At 43.5% G+C, this 16698-nt stretch overlaps 1 protein-coding gene across 2 annotated transcripts in view; it reads right to left on the minus strand.

The window, feature by feature from the left end:
- The window catches only part of LOC148514993 (protein MTSS 1-like), a 166058-nt gene that overhangs the window by 101474 nt on the left and 47886 nt on the right, over positions 1 to 16698 (minus strand). For both annotated transcript variants that reach the window (XM_088480706.1, XM_088480705.1), the window contains exon 2: positions 11101 to 11162. In XM_088480706.1, the coding sequence (XP_088336832.1) occupies positions 11101 to 11162 (62 nt within the window). The remainder of the gene's footprint in view (positions 1 to 11100; positions 11163 to 16698) is intronic.

Consider the following 16698-nt stretch of genomic DNA (forward strand, 5'->3'; position numbering starts at 1 on the left):
TAAAAACAAATAAAAACAAGAGAAAATAAAAAAGAAGACGATAGCAGTTAGTGTGTTATGGCTTACACAGCAGAAATTCAATTGAAAATAGTGGCCTGGTTTTTATTCTTCATCCCAAGTAAAAATATGTTGGCAAGGAAACTGACATTGCTTAATTTTCCAGAGACACTGTCAGACACAACAAGAAACATAACTGGCATGTAGCCACCCGTTTAAAACAGCAGAACTATGAAATTTGCGTTAATTGTAGAAAATACCCTTTAACAAGTATATTAGATGTTAACAAGTAGATTATATTGACTTTGTCAAGGAATGTGAAAGAAATACAGTTCTGCAGCACTGGTTTATCTGCGTCAGTTTTCTTGCTGAGAAATAACCATGGACAGCAACAAAACAGTGAAAAGGAGGAGGGCTTGAGCTCTTGAATTTATAAAATCATAAATAGAATCACTGTTATACAATACACATGTTTTATTAGGCAGAAAAATAAGAATTATGGTATAACATACCTTTGTTAATTATTTTTCTTCGAAGTCCATAGGGTCCATGGGAACTACCTTGGGGTATGTAGTTGGAGTGATCCACTGCACCAAACAGCTTACAGCTCCCAGCATGCATAGGGCCTTCTCCCTATAAATCCCGCCCCCAGCCACAGGCAGTTTGTAAACAAGCCTAACTTCAAGAGACGGAAGATGGAGAAGGAAGTACAACGTGCACAAGAAACAAACACTCTCAAAAACTGAAAGAGGGAATCAGTGATACAAAAAGAAAGGAACAGATCCCAACTGAGGCCAGGTGCGTCAGGGTGGGTGCCCTGTGGACCTCAAAGAAAGAGAGAGTTAACTAAGGTATGTTATACCATAACTATTATTTTCTTCTTCAGGGTGCATACGGTCCACCGGAACTACCTTCGGGACGTCCTAAAGCAGTTCTCTTAAGGGTGGGAACGCTCCTGAGCAGAAAGGAAAATCCACCGCCCAAAGGAAGCATCCTGGGAGGCAAAAGTATCAAATGCATAGTATTTGCTAAAATTGTGGACCTATGACCAACTCACCGCCTTGCATATTTGTTCTGCAGAGGCGCCGTGTCTAAACGCCCATGACGGTCCCACAGACCGAGTAGAAAGCGCCGTCACAGTGTTTGGAACAAGAAGATCAGGGTGTTTACACATGAGAAATAGTCATACGCAGCCACCGAGCCAGAGTCTGCTTGTTATATGGTTGATTGATGGAGCCGGTACGATCCACATAGATATGAAAAGCTCGAACCACATCAGTGAAGCTTCACCTATAGAAAGGCCAGAAGACTGAAAGGCTGGGATTACAATTTCCTCATTTATATGAAAACGGGATACTACTTCTCGCAAGGAAGGGTTGTACCAAAGAACCTCTGATGGGGATGCCTCAGGAACGTGAGGACGCAACCCTGGGAGACCACCTCTCGGACCCAGACATCCATAGTTGTCTGATGCCAGGTCTGAGAAAACTGTAGAAGTTGGCCTCCAACCCTGAGATCCCCCAGGGGGAGGCCCACCCCATCAGGCAGTGGGCTTACCGTCCGGCTTAGAAGCTGGACATCTGGATGACCAAGATTTCTTGGTGTGCAGTTTCTTGAGGAAATTACCCTGTCTAGAGGAAGACCACCCCTTTGCCCTACTCTGTGGGTGAAAGGACCATACTGATGACTGCCTATACTTAGGGGTAGTCGTAGATGGCTACCCTGCAGATTTACATGTTGCCAGAGAAGCCACTGTGTCATTCAGTTCTGGCCCAAACAGTACTTTCCCAACAAAAGGCAAAGATTCCAGAGCCTTCTTGGACCCTGCATCCCCCTTCCAGGTTTTTAGCCAAAGGGTTCTCGAAAGCTGCAACCGCAGTTGCAGACACCCTAGAAGCCAAAAAGATACCCGCATCAATAACCGCTTCCCCGACATACACAGCTGCCTCTCGCATCTGACAGAGATAAGACAGCTCTTCTCTGGTAGCAACAGGCATGCTATCTTCCAGAGACGTCGTCCATACTTCCATAGGTTTGGCTAACCAGGCCACAGCCATAGCTGGTCTAGTAATAGCTCCATATAATGAACACACATATTTCAAATAATTTTCAAGTTTTCTATCTGTAACCTCCTTCAGTGAGGATGCAGAAGGAATGGGTAATGTAGAGCTCCTGATCAATCCAGTAACATGAGCATCAACCGTTGGAGGAACTTCCCATTTGATACATTCACCAAGTGAAAATGGGTACTGAGAGGTTAAATTCCTAGTAACATGGAAATGCTTGTATGGAGAACACCATGCTTCAGACATGAGAGTAGTCAGTTGCTCAGACTGAGGGAAATAATCTTTAGCCACCTTCTGACACCTAAAGACCGGAGTCTTAGATTTCGGCGGAACCTCCTCTTCGTCTATACTTAGGACAGATCTAACTGCTCTAACCAGAGAGTGGACATCCACAGAGGATTGATGGTCTTCCTCCACTGAGTAAGAACCAGAACTCTGAGTATCAGAGTGCGATGAGGAGACAGAGTCAGAATCCTGAGGCACTTCTGAAGGGAGCCTCTCTTATGCCCCTACTTTACCGCCACTGGTCTATTAGCCTGCATTACCTGCTGCAGGGCTATAGAGGCAGGATACTCTGACTAGAGCGAGGAAAATAATCAACCCAAAAGGGATTCATGGGGGGGGCATATACATAGAAGGATGCAAATACTGTGGGTACCCCATAGCAGGAGGCAGTACCGTAGCAGGAGCTCGTGATGCTGCAGCCCTGTCCACTAAATGCGACAAAACCGGAGACCAAGAAAGCCACCCAGGGTGGTTCTTGTGCCGGTTCAGGTGTACCTGATAGAAAATGTGGCCGTTAATAACAGACACTACACAAACCATCTTTCATAAAATCCTGCTCTGACAGGCCAGCCAAACAGGATTTACATGACCTCAGCGCCGGAGGCTCATCTTTCTCCCCTTTACCTTTAGACATAGCAATGTATAACAGGTATAAATGCAATGTGACAGTCTTCACATGTGTGAAAAGCCAATGAAAAACCCCACTCACCTTTTCAAAGGGATGAGGAAAAACACAGTGATGGATATATCTGACAGTTTGGTAAACAAAAGGCAGCATAAATACAGCAGCTAGCATTAAAGTGACATACAATGCATTATATATATATATATATATATAAAAATGCTAATGCAAATGAACTCTGAATCAACTGACCAGCCCCACTGGGGTATTGGCAGGATCAAGAGCGCTATATACCTGATCCAGGGGAGAGGTATACAGGGAGACAGACCTGACCTCTGAGATCAACAGCTTTCAGCAGTGCACCCAAGACGGACTCCAAGAGTGAGGTGGTCAGAATTAGCAAACCAGACGCGGGAATCCACAAGTTGCGTCTGAGTTTGGGGAGGAGCAACCGGGGGGAGCACCCATCTCCCCAAAACTGCGATTTTGACGGCACGGGTATGCTGGCCTCACAGTAGCAGATGCTTAATAGTGCGTCTGCTACCTGTCCCTTGCGACAGACGATATGGCCCCGGCCGCCATAGTGACAACAGGCCCATGAGTCCCTCACCCGCAGCAGCATCCGATTAGTCTCCTACACCGGAGGCCTGGAATGCAGCGCACGATTCCCCACAATGAGGAATCACCTTACCATCTCCATAAATCCGATCGCAGTCCGGACCTCTGCGTTGCCGCTAGCTAAGCCTCGCTGTGGTTCGCCGAAATCCCCAGGGCATATAGTGATACTGGCGTTTCTGCATCGGCGGAGGTAGAAGGAGTCGCAGTACCACTAACTCAGTAGTTTCCAAAACTAAGGTAATCAAAAAAAGAAGAGCCTGGGACTGCCTATGCAGTCCCGCTGTTATAACCGGTGCCGCGCACCAGACAAAAAAAAATGAATGCCTGTGGCTGGGGGCGGGGTATATAGGGAGGAGGCCCTATGCATGCTGGGAACCGGTAAGCTCTAAGCTGTTTGGTGTAATGGATCACTCCAACTACATAACCCCAAGGTAGTTCCTGTGGACCCCGAAGAGGGAATTATTTTTACAGAGCTAACTTGCAGTTATTTTGACAGGCACTCTAATTTTAATTGAGGTCAAATGATCCAATTGTAAGAAACTCAGGGGGCTTTTGTAGATGGCTAATACCACTCTGTTCTCGTCACCCGTAAAACAGAGATACTAAATGGTGAAGCTACAATTGGCGAACGGGAAAAGAGATTAATTTTTTAAATATTGCACAGAAAAGTTCCTCTAATCCATGGAACCCAAGTTGTCATTTTTATCACTTAAGAAAATAAAAACTAAAGACCAGTTGCTACTGGTGCCACAGAATATTTTCTGTGTTCCGCATATATATTGAAATGTCCAGCTGTGCAAAAAACAAGACCAGTGTACTTTGTAATGACTGATCAAACAGTATTCACATAATTTACAAAACAGGCTATTAAAAACCCCCCACTGTATCTGGTATTTTTCTAGACTTCAGATGCGATACATGTTGGAGGCAGGATGTGTGACTGTGGATATTTGGTTCTTAGATTAATCAAAATAGGAGTGAATCTCAGTCACAACACTGTTACCATGGTATTAATGCCAGATACTCAGTGATAATTAACCTTCCCTGGTGACAAATGTACCCAGCTACTTGCAGAAAGATTTCCGGAAATTAAGATAACAGGCATCGTAGCTTCAAACTGAAACTGTTTTGTTGAAATGCAAGACATGAAAGTACATGGTTCCAGATAACACAACTTGTGTTCCATTAAATATGTACTACTAGTTACTGTAAACCTCTTCATAGCTGCTCAAGCAATCTTACTCTTGCTCTTCCTTCATTGGGAGGCGTGTACCAGTTTCTGCAGGGTGTCCTGACATATTTACCTTAAAATATTTTCCCTAACATTTCACCCGCTCATGGGGGTTTGCTGGAAAAACAAAATGCAAATTTGGAATTGAATCGCAAGTGGAAATCACGGTGAGGCTTTGCTTTGAGAACAACTTGCAGGACCAAAGTGGCAGGACTATAAAATAGAGCAGTTTTTGGAGATCACTGCACTCTTCATTTGATCTGTAGAAAACCACAAGGTTCACATAGTTTATTTGATTAGAACTGCTGCAAGCCAAAATGTACATCATTATTATTTTCCCAGGGAGAGGTAGGGTAATTTAAATAGCTATTTCTAAAGGGAATTAGTTTACATTTTTCCAGCTTTATTGTCAAAACATTTTAACAAATTTGATACAGTAGGTCTGCAAATCTATTTCAAAATGAGGAATATTTAAAAAAGGAAAGATATGCCTCTAAATGATCCTTTGATTAAATTATTCCACACGCTTTAACATGGTTACCCATAATTGTTCAGTCTCTTCTAATTATCCTTTTCGCAGAACATATAACAAAAAGAAAAACAAAAAGCGTCTGTCGCTACAAATATGACAGAAGTCATAGCCAACTCTATTCAGGGTTGAGTGAATAACTGAAAGATCCAAATCAGATAATACAACAAGTGGAACTAAGCTCAGCTTTTAAAAAAGTAAAAATATTGTGTGTTGTCTAGTTCACTGAACATTTTAAAAAGTGAATATTGTGAGTTCTTACTTACTAATATATATTTCAGGTTTAGTGACAACTCCAAGATACGTTTTCTTTGAAAAGAATTGAAATACAGCACTTTTAAAAAAAAAATAAAAGACCACACCTCTTTTCTCTATTTCATTTACATTGCTGTTTACTTAACTAGTACAAAGTCTGCAGTGACAGCTATAGGTTCCCATGACAACGTCTGGTGTTTATGCAGTCTTTCTCCATCATACAGTACACATTATAGCTTCTTTAAACACATGATTGTCTCCAGGGCTCGCAAAGTAGTTACTTCTGGATTGGGCAGAGAGATGTAAGTAAACAGAGACGAGTCTATATATTTGCACCTGAAAACTCTGCACACCACTTAAAGTGCCCTTGTTGCCAACAAAGGGCATCAGTTATTCGGAACTCATCCCATCAATTTAATAGAACCTATTGGCACGCCACAGACAGCCATCTACTGCGCAGTTGTTTCATTCAAACATTCACATTTGGTCCTTTCGCTCAGAGTATATATACACACACATGAGACCACCGCAGTCTGTTAGCATGAAAATTTACCAAACAAGAAAAGGGAATATTTACACCAGAGTTCTCCTTTTATAGAAACATATTACATTTGTAAATAAATAAACTGTACATTTCTTATGGTACGGAGTAAACCAGAAGTTATCTTCTATCACAGAGGATTATTGAAGCAGTACTGGCGGAAGGCAGGGCAATAAGCTCTACACTGCCCGTACACTGTGGCTGCCATTTACACCAACTAAGGGTTAATTGCCTGCAAATCTCAGTGGGTATGAGGCCCAAAAACACAGCTGATACCAAGCTACATCAGATTAAAATCCATCGGCTGAACAGTAAATTGTGGTGAGACAAGGACATCAGATCATGTATGCAAAGAGTGAATAAACACATTGGAAAATCTAAGCGATCATGTCCCATGCTAACTTCTTATACAATAAATAATGTACCACACATGTATATAATCGCATTGGTCCATAATGACATCTCAGGCCACTCAGAGGCTAAAGGATCCATGTATAGGCACCTAAGATTCATATCTCAAAGCTCATTAGATGTTCATTGCTACAATTAATATATTATTTCAAGGAAACATGAAATTGCTGAAAACATGCATTCGATGTCAATGTAGTATTGTTTCATTGCGGACAGTGTGCCAACAAAGGCCACTGCGTTGTGCAAAGCCTACATTAAAATAAAAATGTAATAAAGAAACTAATAATTTAAGTGCTCAATTCAATTCAAAGAAAATGTGGTTACAAAACTCAAAAAACAGATAAATAGTCTGCAAGGTACCTAATCGTTTTTCCATCTCTAACTTATTCCCAGTGAAGACGCTGAAGGCTTTGGGCTGTCATGGGATTCCTGTGTTGGCGGACGGTGAATGACTTTCTGCCTGACCCACTTAACACAGTGCCTGTATCCAATAAACATTGCTAACTTTGTTAAGCCATTAGTATTGGGAGAAACGCTGGTTGATAAACATTTGATAAAATTTGAATACAATGCTGGTGGCTCCTCTTGTACCAAATTATTTAATATGTATGTTATAACACTTTCCTCAAAGGCATCTGGCATCACACTACAGTCACAAGCCAGTTTATGAAGGAAGTAATCAAATCAGATTTTTATATCGGAGGTTGAGCTAGTGATCCCTCCCCTAATAGCCTTCAATATTGATTTTCTGTACACCCAATGCCTGATGTAAATAATCCTCATACATCAAACTCTGCCAATTTGTCTTAGGGATCACAAGCCAGTTGTCATGTACTCACATTAAAATCACTCTGTGCAGGACAGAGGATAGCTATTTTGCATATCTGAGTCATGCCAAATATATTCCGTATTTCAGAATATTTGGATATGGGAGACTCAACCTGTATGTTAATTGTATAACTAGGAAGCACTGTGCAATCCAATGATGTATTACACAGCTGCTCCAGGTCTTCTGGACCAGTAAAGAATTCTGAGAGCAGTTCTGCGCAGGAGAGAAGTAGCACTAGAGAGACAGGGCTTACATTCATGAGTGTCAGTCCTGTGCTGCCTCTGTTTCTGCTGGTCAATAGCACCTAGCACTCTGAGACCAGCATGAGGGCACGAGGCAACACTTAAAGGCAGAGTGACATATTTTTAGAGATAGATATAGAGAAAAAAAAAAAAAAAAAAATATATATATATATATATATATATATATATATATATCCCCATGTATTAGATGTCATGTTGGCTACATAAAAGGCAGATATCTATCCTATGGAATACCAAGTGGAAAGTTCAGCGGTTTGTAGACTACCCGAACACAACTCATGTGACACTTTAAAATTTGATGTGGTGATTAACACATGGTATGGTGATTCTCTGTAAAATATACACCAGGTAAATATTAGTATTCTTTATTAGACTGCAAGGAAATAACATATGCAGGCCATTATACAAAAAGGAATAAAAATAATCCTAATACTACGCAAAAGGGGAATACAGGTTGCGTCTCCCATATCTATAATGCTTGGGACCAGGGGTATTTTGGATATCGGAATATTCCACATTTGGTAATATTTGCATACCATAATGAAATGTCTTGGGAATGGGACCCAAATATACACACAGAATGCATTTACGTTCTATATATACACCTTATACATACAGCCTGCAGGTCAGTTTATACAATATTTTCAATAATTTTGTGTATCAAAAAGTTTGTGTTCATACATGAAATTCATTTATGTTTCATATACACCTTATACACACAGTCTGAAGGTTAACCATTTTATACTGTATTTTAATAATTTTGTGCTTTAAACAAAGTTTGTTTACATTGAACCATCAGAAAGCAAAGGTTTCACTTTCTCAGTCAAGCTAAATATATTCCGTATTTTGGAATATTTGGATATGGGAGACTCAATCTGCAGTAGAATATAATAAAAGTAGAATTTCATAAATTGTAAAAAGGTAATGGTTTATATTTTTTGAAACAATTTTATTTTATATCCTGTGGAATACTTACACTGCTACATGGAGCCAAAGAACAAAACAAAACAAAAAAAAAAAAAAAAAAAACATACCAGCCCCATAGGAATTCCCTGCTTTTTATTGGCTGACTACTAACTTGACTATAACAGAAAACAACTTCTCAAAAAAGGAAGTTACGAATAGATGGAATGACTAACATTAAATAGGTTTTCAATTCCATTCAAACGGAGAAGTAACCTGTGTGTGTAGGTCCACTGTATCTCTACAAGAGCCTTCACGATCATCTATCTAAATAAAACAGCAACAGGACAACTATCCAATTTTGCAACGAGTATTTGGCCAAGGTGTACAGGATGCTCCCTTTAAACGCTTGGGACAAGCTAAGGCATGACTTGCAGGAATCATTTGGGCGAACATTTGCATATTCATCAACAAGTCTGATAATTGGGCATTGACATAATTCTGGAGCCACATGTTGAAATGCTGAGGCAGTTGTTCAATACCAGAACTTGTGATCAGCATTCAGGGCCTAATTCAGAGCCGGACGCTATTTGCGCTCGCTCGTTTAGAAAAAGGGGCCGGCTATTTAAATTGAGCGCTCGCTCTTTGCGGTCTGTTGACGCCTCTATGTCTGAGCGAGCGAATTAAATATGCGCTCGCTATTTTGTAAAGACGCCCCCTGGCCGCTCGCATCCTACGTCATCTCAGCTATTTATTTGATTAATCAAGTACATCGAAAGGCATCTGAACTGCTCGCATGGCTTGTGGTAGGATTTTCCTACCGCAATAATGCGAACAGTTCAGGCTAAGAAACAACCAAGTGACGTGGTCGATGACGCTGCTTTGTTAATTATGCACACCCTTAAAACGCCCGTTTTGACCGTTGGGCACGCCTGCGTTCGGATCTCCACTCCCCGTTTTCAAGCACCTTCCCCTGTTACCACCCACAAACGCCTCATTCTGTCACTCAAATTAGCAGGCATTCGCTATTTTGCGAGCACACGATTTCCGACTGCAATGACTGGTTCGCGCATGCGAATTACAACCCATACGCATGCGCAGTTGTGCGAACATCGCTCGGAGCGAACGAGCGGCCTTTAGTTCTCCCTTATTATCTTGGTTAGACCATGGTTCCATTAATGAACCAATATATTAATGCGTATAAACGATAGATCTACCATGTTTATTGTCGTCAGTTTTAGGGCTCTGCTGTGTTTCTGCCATACTATAAACTCACATATGGATGAGCTTGTACACCTATCTTGTGGTAAATGGGATGATTGAAGAGGACATTCAGGCCCTGATTCAGAGCCGGACGCTCTGACAGAGCGCTCGCTCTGAATCAGGGCGGTCCCTTCTCCTTTTTGGAGCGGCCTCCTGGCCGCTGGCATAGCTATGGGTGACCTCCCACAGCTATAGCGAGCGGCCAAAATGATGGTTGCGATGGTCAAGACCATCGCGACCATCAGGCTTGCGACGAGACCCTGCGGTAGGGTCTCGCTGCCGCAAGCCCTGGAGTGCTTTTGGCTCTATCAGAGCCAAAAGCACTCCCACTGACATCACTAGACAATCACCATCGACAGCACGCCTCCTTTGGTGCGAGACCCATAATGACGGCTTGGCCGTCGTTATTCGGGTCTCGCGCATGCGCTTGCGAGCCGGTCTGACTCAGGGGGTCATTCAGACCCGCTCGTGAGCGCAGGACGCTCGCAAGCAGGTCGATGTTGCCCCACTGCGCATGCGCACGACAGAGGAGCTCCGTTGTGCGCATGCGCGAGTACCGGATATCGACGGGCTCTCCGTCGCTGCGGGTCTCGCACCAAAGGGGCCGTGCTGTCGATGTTGATCGACAGCACGCCCACCAAAGGGAACCATGGGAACGCCTACCGTCTGAAGCCGGCCCCACTGACATCACTAGTGATGTCAGTGAGAGTGATTTTGGCTATGATAGAGCCAAAATCACTCCAGGGCTTGCGGCAGCGAGACCCTACCGCAGGGTCTCCGTCGCAAGCCCGATGGTCGCGATGGTCTTGACCATCATCATGGACGCTCGCATAAGCTGTGGGTGGTCACCCACAGCTATGCGAGCGTCCAGGAGGACGCTCCATTTTCATGGAGGAGGGCCCTGATTCAGAGCGAGCGCTCTGGTCCGAGCGTTCGGCTCGGAATCAGGCCCTCAGTGCATTGGATGGTAGCATCTAATTGTGTGTAAATTAATGTGATAACATGCCCCATACATAACCTGGTTTTGACTTAAGAAAAAGAAAAACACAGCGCCTTAAATCTGCGGCAAAATCGCAGAAAGAATCCACACTTTATCACACTCAGACCCCATTACAATTGGCCCCTTATGTACATTCCTGGCAAGCAAATTTACAAGTGTCTATTAAGTAGGAAAAATACTGGAGAACACACTCACACAGTATCTAAGTCAAGAAATTAGATGCAACAACTGTAAGCCACCAAAACATTATTACCACTGTTTGTATACATATGAACGAACATACTCACTTTAACTGTGACTGTAACTTTATAGCTTTGCTGATAAAATCTTCCCAGGTTGGATAACTGGCCTGAAAAAAAACAAAAACACATATTTAAATTAGTTGCAATGTGAAACTGTAAAAATGCAACACAAATTACAACAGTACTGTGTACAATATACTGTGCTAAATTAACAAAATAAAGAAAGAAAAGAGAATATTCTAGATAGGGATCAATGACAGTAATGTATGATTGGTGATTTGAAGCTTTAGGGTAAAAAAAATATAATTAATAAAAATAAGTTTTACAGCAATTATGCAGTACAAATGTAGCATAGATGACCAGAGTTTGAGTTTAAGTCTTGGGGGGCGATTCAATTGTTTTCCCCCTTGCGGCTGTTACTAGTGGGAGCCTGACGAAGCAATTAAATTGCTGCTTCGTTCGGGCGTGAGAGCAGCCGACAGCTCTATTCACAGAGGTGGCTGGCAGAAATGTGCGAAAACTCAGTGGTTTGGGCAGCCACACAGTAGTTTGGACGCCCTAACCAAGGACTTTAGACTGGTTTAGCCACGACAAGCGCGATAATTAATGGAAGCCAAAAAACAATTGAACGCCTCCATTGGAACACACACACTAAGCTGACATTATGGGGCAGTGTTCTCCCCAGGCTGTTTTTTGCAGGTGCACCACCCGGCATGAAACAGCCTACCACCCTGCACTTTGGGAGCCTGCAAGTGGGGCCAGTATCTGGGAGTTGTATAAAAAAGGAACAGATTCTACAGACTTTGCAGCTTTTTCATAATCAGACGACTGGGCCTCTAATAAGAAGAGAATTAATATATAAAATGTTATTTCAAGTTCAAATCATTATAAGGTCAGGGTATATAACATTTTATTATTGCGAAGGTCCCCACCCGGCTACTTCTTGATGCCACCTGGCTGGAAACACTTTCTGGGGAGAACACTGTGGGTGGCATTTATCAAAGCTTGGAGAGAGATAAAATTGTGAGCTAAAGTACTAACCAATCAACTTCTAACTTACATTTTACAGACTGTGTTTGAAAAATTACAGTTAGGAGATGATTGGCTGGTACTTTTATCTCCGACAATTTTATCTCTCTCACTCCTGAGGGTGTAAGAAGAAATCCGACTAAAGTGTTGGCCGTGTGGCTGTTTGCTAGTTTAGCATGGCGCTAAAAGCCTCGCGGCCGGCACTTTAGTTGGAGAATGCTGGTTCTTGAGACTAACACCCAGGTTGCAAGAACCAGCATTCTTAACAGCTTCCCAACAAAGTGAACACGCTGAATTTAATAGCTCCGGGAGCTCCCCCCTGGGCGTATTCAGAATCGCGCTGAACTGAATTTTCCCCATGATAAATCATTAAGGCCAAACCTTCTAGATTAACCTTGAGATAAAATAAAAATAAAAAACACTGTACAGCACAACATAATCTGCATACAAGTGGAAATCAATATAAATGTGTTTAAATAATTAGAAATGAAGCATACATACTGAAAAGGAGATAAATCATCCATCAGGCCCCACCTCTGCTGTGGGCAAGTAGTTACTAGCATTGACTAGCACTGATGCTGGGGCTATGTTGTTGTTGTCATCATCGTCATCATGTTATTTATATAGCGCACACATATTCCGCAGCGCTTTACAGAGAATATTTGGCCATTCATATCTGTCCCTGCCCCAGTGGAGCTTACAATCTATGTTGTTCCCTATCACATGCTCACACACATACACACTAGGGGTAATTTTTTTTGTTGGGAGCCAATTAACCGACCAGTATATTTTTGGCGTGTGCGTGTGGGAGGAAACTGGAGCAACCGGAGGAAACCCACACAAGCACAGGGAGAATATACAAACTCCACACAGGTAGGACCGTAGTGGGTATCGAACCCACGACCTCAGTGCTGTGAGGCAGTAATGCTAACCATTACACCATCTGTGCTGCCCAACTATGTTAACCCGCTATGATTTTGTAGACCCTAAATCAAAAAGCTGTACATGAACCACTTTTGGCCACAACTGCATCCAAGTTATTTATGCAATATGGTTATTAAAATAATTTGTATAATTGCAGGGAGTAACTTTTAATCACATCAATTAATTCTCAATATTGTTAATGATTTCTTCATTTCAAAATGGAAAAAATTAGAAAGTCTTTCCAAATGGTGCCTTACAACTTATTTCCAGATGATTTTGTATATAGTAACAATGCAAAGATTCTCCTTATAGCAGAGTACATGCACTGCTCTAGTGGCCAACTATGTACCTAGCAGTGCAGACCTTCTAGAACAGTGGTCGGGGAACAGGGGTAAATTACCCCATTTGGGGTAAAACTGAAATTCCTGGGGGTAATGGACGGACAGCCGGGTATGCATATGAATCATTGCATGCCCAGTTGTCCGTCAATTACCCCCAGGAATGGAGGTCACTAGCGCCGGGTGCAGCAGCGCACCCGCTGCACTCGGCGTCAGTGACCTCCATCCCGGCGCCGCAGGGAGGCACTGAACCGGACGACCGTTGAGATGTTATTACCAGCGGGCGCCCGGCTGCTTCCCTGCAGCGCCGCGTTAGCCGGAGGCTGGATTTGTCTTCTGAACTCCAGCTTCCGGCTCTCTCCATGCGCACTATGGGAGAGACGTCATGACTTCTCTCCCATAGTTCCGAGGAGCAGCCGGGTGAACAGGATGGCAACGGATGCAGGAGCGGGGATTAAGGTAAGGTTTTTTTTTTTTGTACAAGCGGCACTACAGGGGCACAACTAGGGGGGCACTGCTACGGGGGCACAACTAGGGAAGCACTGCTACGGGGGCACAACTAGGAGGGCACTGCTACGGGGGCACAACTAGGAGGGCACTGCTACGGGGCACAGCTAGGAGGGCACTGCTACAGGGGCACAACTAGGAGGGCACTGCTACAGGGGCACAACTAGGAGGGCACTGCTACAGGGGCATTATATGGGGGCACTACTATAGGATGCAGGTTGACAGGTACAAAAGGTTGACGGTGTCAAAATGTCGACACTGGAATGGTCAACACAAAAAAGGTTGACATGTTTTTGTTTAACCCTAATCTGCACCCTATCCCTCCCCTTGGTGCCAAACTCTAACCGTACCTCCTAGTGCCTAACCTTAACCGTCGGGGTAAGTACCTAGCCTTAACCGTAACCCTAACTGTCAAGGTAAGTGTCTAGCACTAACAGTCCATCCTAGTGCCTAACCCTAACCATTCCAATGTCAACCTTTTGACACGGCTGACCTTTTGTGCCCATCGACCTAAATTAATGTCGACCTTTTGTGCGTCTACCTTTTTTACCTAGAAGATTTAAATTCAGTCGCACAGGATATTAAATGTTAAGGATGACAAACCCCCCAGATTTCACATTAAAAAAATAGTATTTTTCCTCAATGGGGTGGGGTAGTACCATAGACACAAATCAAAGAAACAATGGGGAAAGAGAAAGCTGTCAGCTATAGTGCATGCAATCAAGTTTTAAAACTAGCTAAATAAAAACAAATATCAGGAAACTTGTGATTAAAATACACTGCAACTATGTCCATCAAATACTTTATCAGTAAAGCTAGATGTGAGAACATTTCAGTGTCCTGTGTTTTTTGGAGTGATTTATGAGCGATTACAATAATCCTGAGCTGATATTTGCACATATATAATATGATCCCTGAGGTGTAAATATACATATATATATATATATATATATATATATATATATATATATAATATATATTTTACAATATTTGCCTAAGGGTGCAGCCCCGCAGAAACCAATCACAGCTGGCGACGTCTTCTCAACCAATCGCAACCGGCAGATTCTCTTCATAACAGCTCCCAGAATCCCCCTGGCGCTTGCGGCTCCTCCCTCTGTGTCAGCCTACTGCAGCTGCCGCCCGCTCGTCACTCCATTCAGACACAGACTCAGTTACTCTTCCTGTGCCCCCTGTGTTCCCGGCTCACTCAGCCACACTCCGGTCCCTCTCCTTTCACACTCTGCTCCCGCCGCAGGCAACCTCCATTCACTGTGCCTCAGTGGGATGTTGGACCCAGCTGGGGAGGTGTGCAGACCCGTTGGTGCTGCAGAAACACATCCAGAAGCTGGTGTCGCTTCTGCTCAGGTGTAAACGGTGCTGGTAGAGAGGAGCATCCTGAAAGGTGAGGACCCCTGTCCCTGGTGTTACTGGCTGGCTGTGTGGCCCGTCACTCCCCGGCTGTGTGGCCCCTTCACCTGGTATTAATGGCCAGCTGTGCATTCCCCCCCCCCCCAATACTGACTGTGTAACTGTGCATTCCTTCACTATCCCCGACTGTGTAGCTGTATGCTGTGTGCACCCCATCCTTACCACCAAGCACTGCCTATCCCCCTAACCTCCTTGCCCCAACACTGCCCCAGCTATCTACCCTTGCCCCCTCCCTACACCCAGGCCAGAAGCTTGCAGATATGGTGCACCCTGGTCAGCTACAGGTTTGCAAAACCTGGTTTTTCTGTTTAGACACCACTCAGCTTTTCTGTGATTTACTGAAGTGTGATCACATCTGTGTGGGGCATGTAAATGCTGCAAAGGGCAATAAGGGGCCATACCGTGTGTGCATAGTGTGCAGTAAGGGGCTATATGTGCAATAAGGGGGCATACTGTGTATATAATGGGCAATAAAGGGGCCATACTGTGTGTGCATAGTGTGCAGTAAGGGGCTATATGTGCAATAAGGGGGCATACTGTGTATATAATGGGCAATAAAGGGGCCATACTGTGTGGGCATAATGTGAATTGGTACTATTGTGTGGCCACGCCCCCTTCATGTAAAGCTACGCCCTTTTTGCATGAAGGCCCCCACCCGGCTGCTAGGGGATGCCACCCGGCTGGCAAAATGTTATGGGGAGAACACTGTACAGTATAACCAAAACTAGTTGTTTATATAACCACATACAGTAGATGAGTAGAATAAAATTTGGAGGTAAAACTAATTGATCCCTACTTCAATCACGGTGAGTAAACAGCTTGTGTGTTATACACAGTGTGTCACACAGGATGTATCAATCCTTTTATAGGAAATGTTGGTCAGCTTGTGTCAGTTTTTTTTTATGTAGTTCTCTTATATACATTTATGTGCATACTGCAGTGCTCATGGATACCCAGAACATGCAAATATTCAGGTTATGTACTGTATTATTCTGAGCAATATAACCTTCCCCGTTTTTAAATCGCTTCTGCCAATATTTTTTTTCATTTGAGGTGTTCTAGTTGTATTGCTTTGCATAGGGGCCCTGTTGCAGGAGTGGCCCACATGACCAGCAGCGCTATACAGACTATTGGCAGCAGCGCCTCCAGCCACCACTTACACCAATGTCTCTGTGAGGTAGATGTATGAAGCAGTGAAAACCGTGAAGTGTGCCAGTGGTTGCTATGGGGAACTTCTTCACTCATTTCACTGCTTCATACATCTACCCCTGGGTGCTCTGTACAAAGACTGCTATGTAGCCTATCCTATTAAAGTGAATGTGGGCCCAAAGTACCTCTCCTCACCATTGGCGTACATGGCAACAGCACTATCTCTTGCATTGATGATGTCAATAAATTTTGTTATTGTTCAGCTTTA

The sequence above is a fragment of the Taudactylus pleione genome, unplaced genomic scaffold (assembly GCF_031769625.1).
Source record: "Taudactylus pleione unplaced genomic scaffold, aTauple2 ptg000256l, whole genome shotgun sequence".
Lineage (NCBI taxonomy): Eukaryota > Metazoa > Chordata > Amphibia > Anura > Myobatrachidae > Taudactylus > Taudactylus pleione.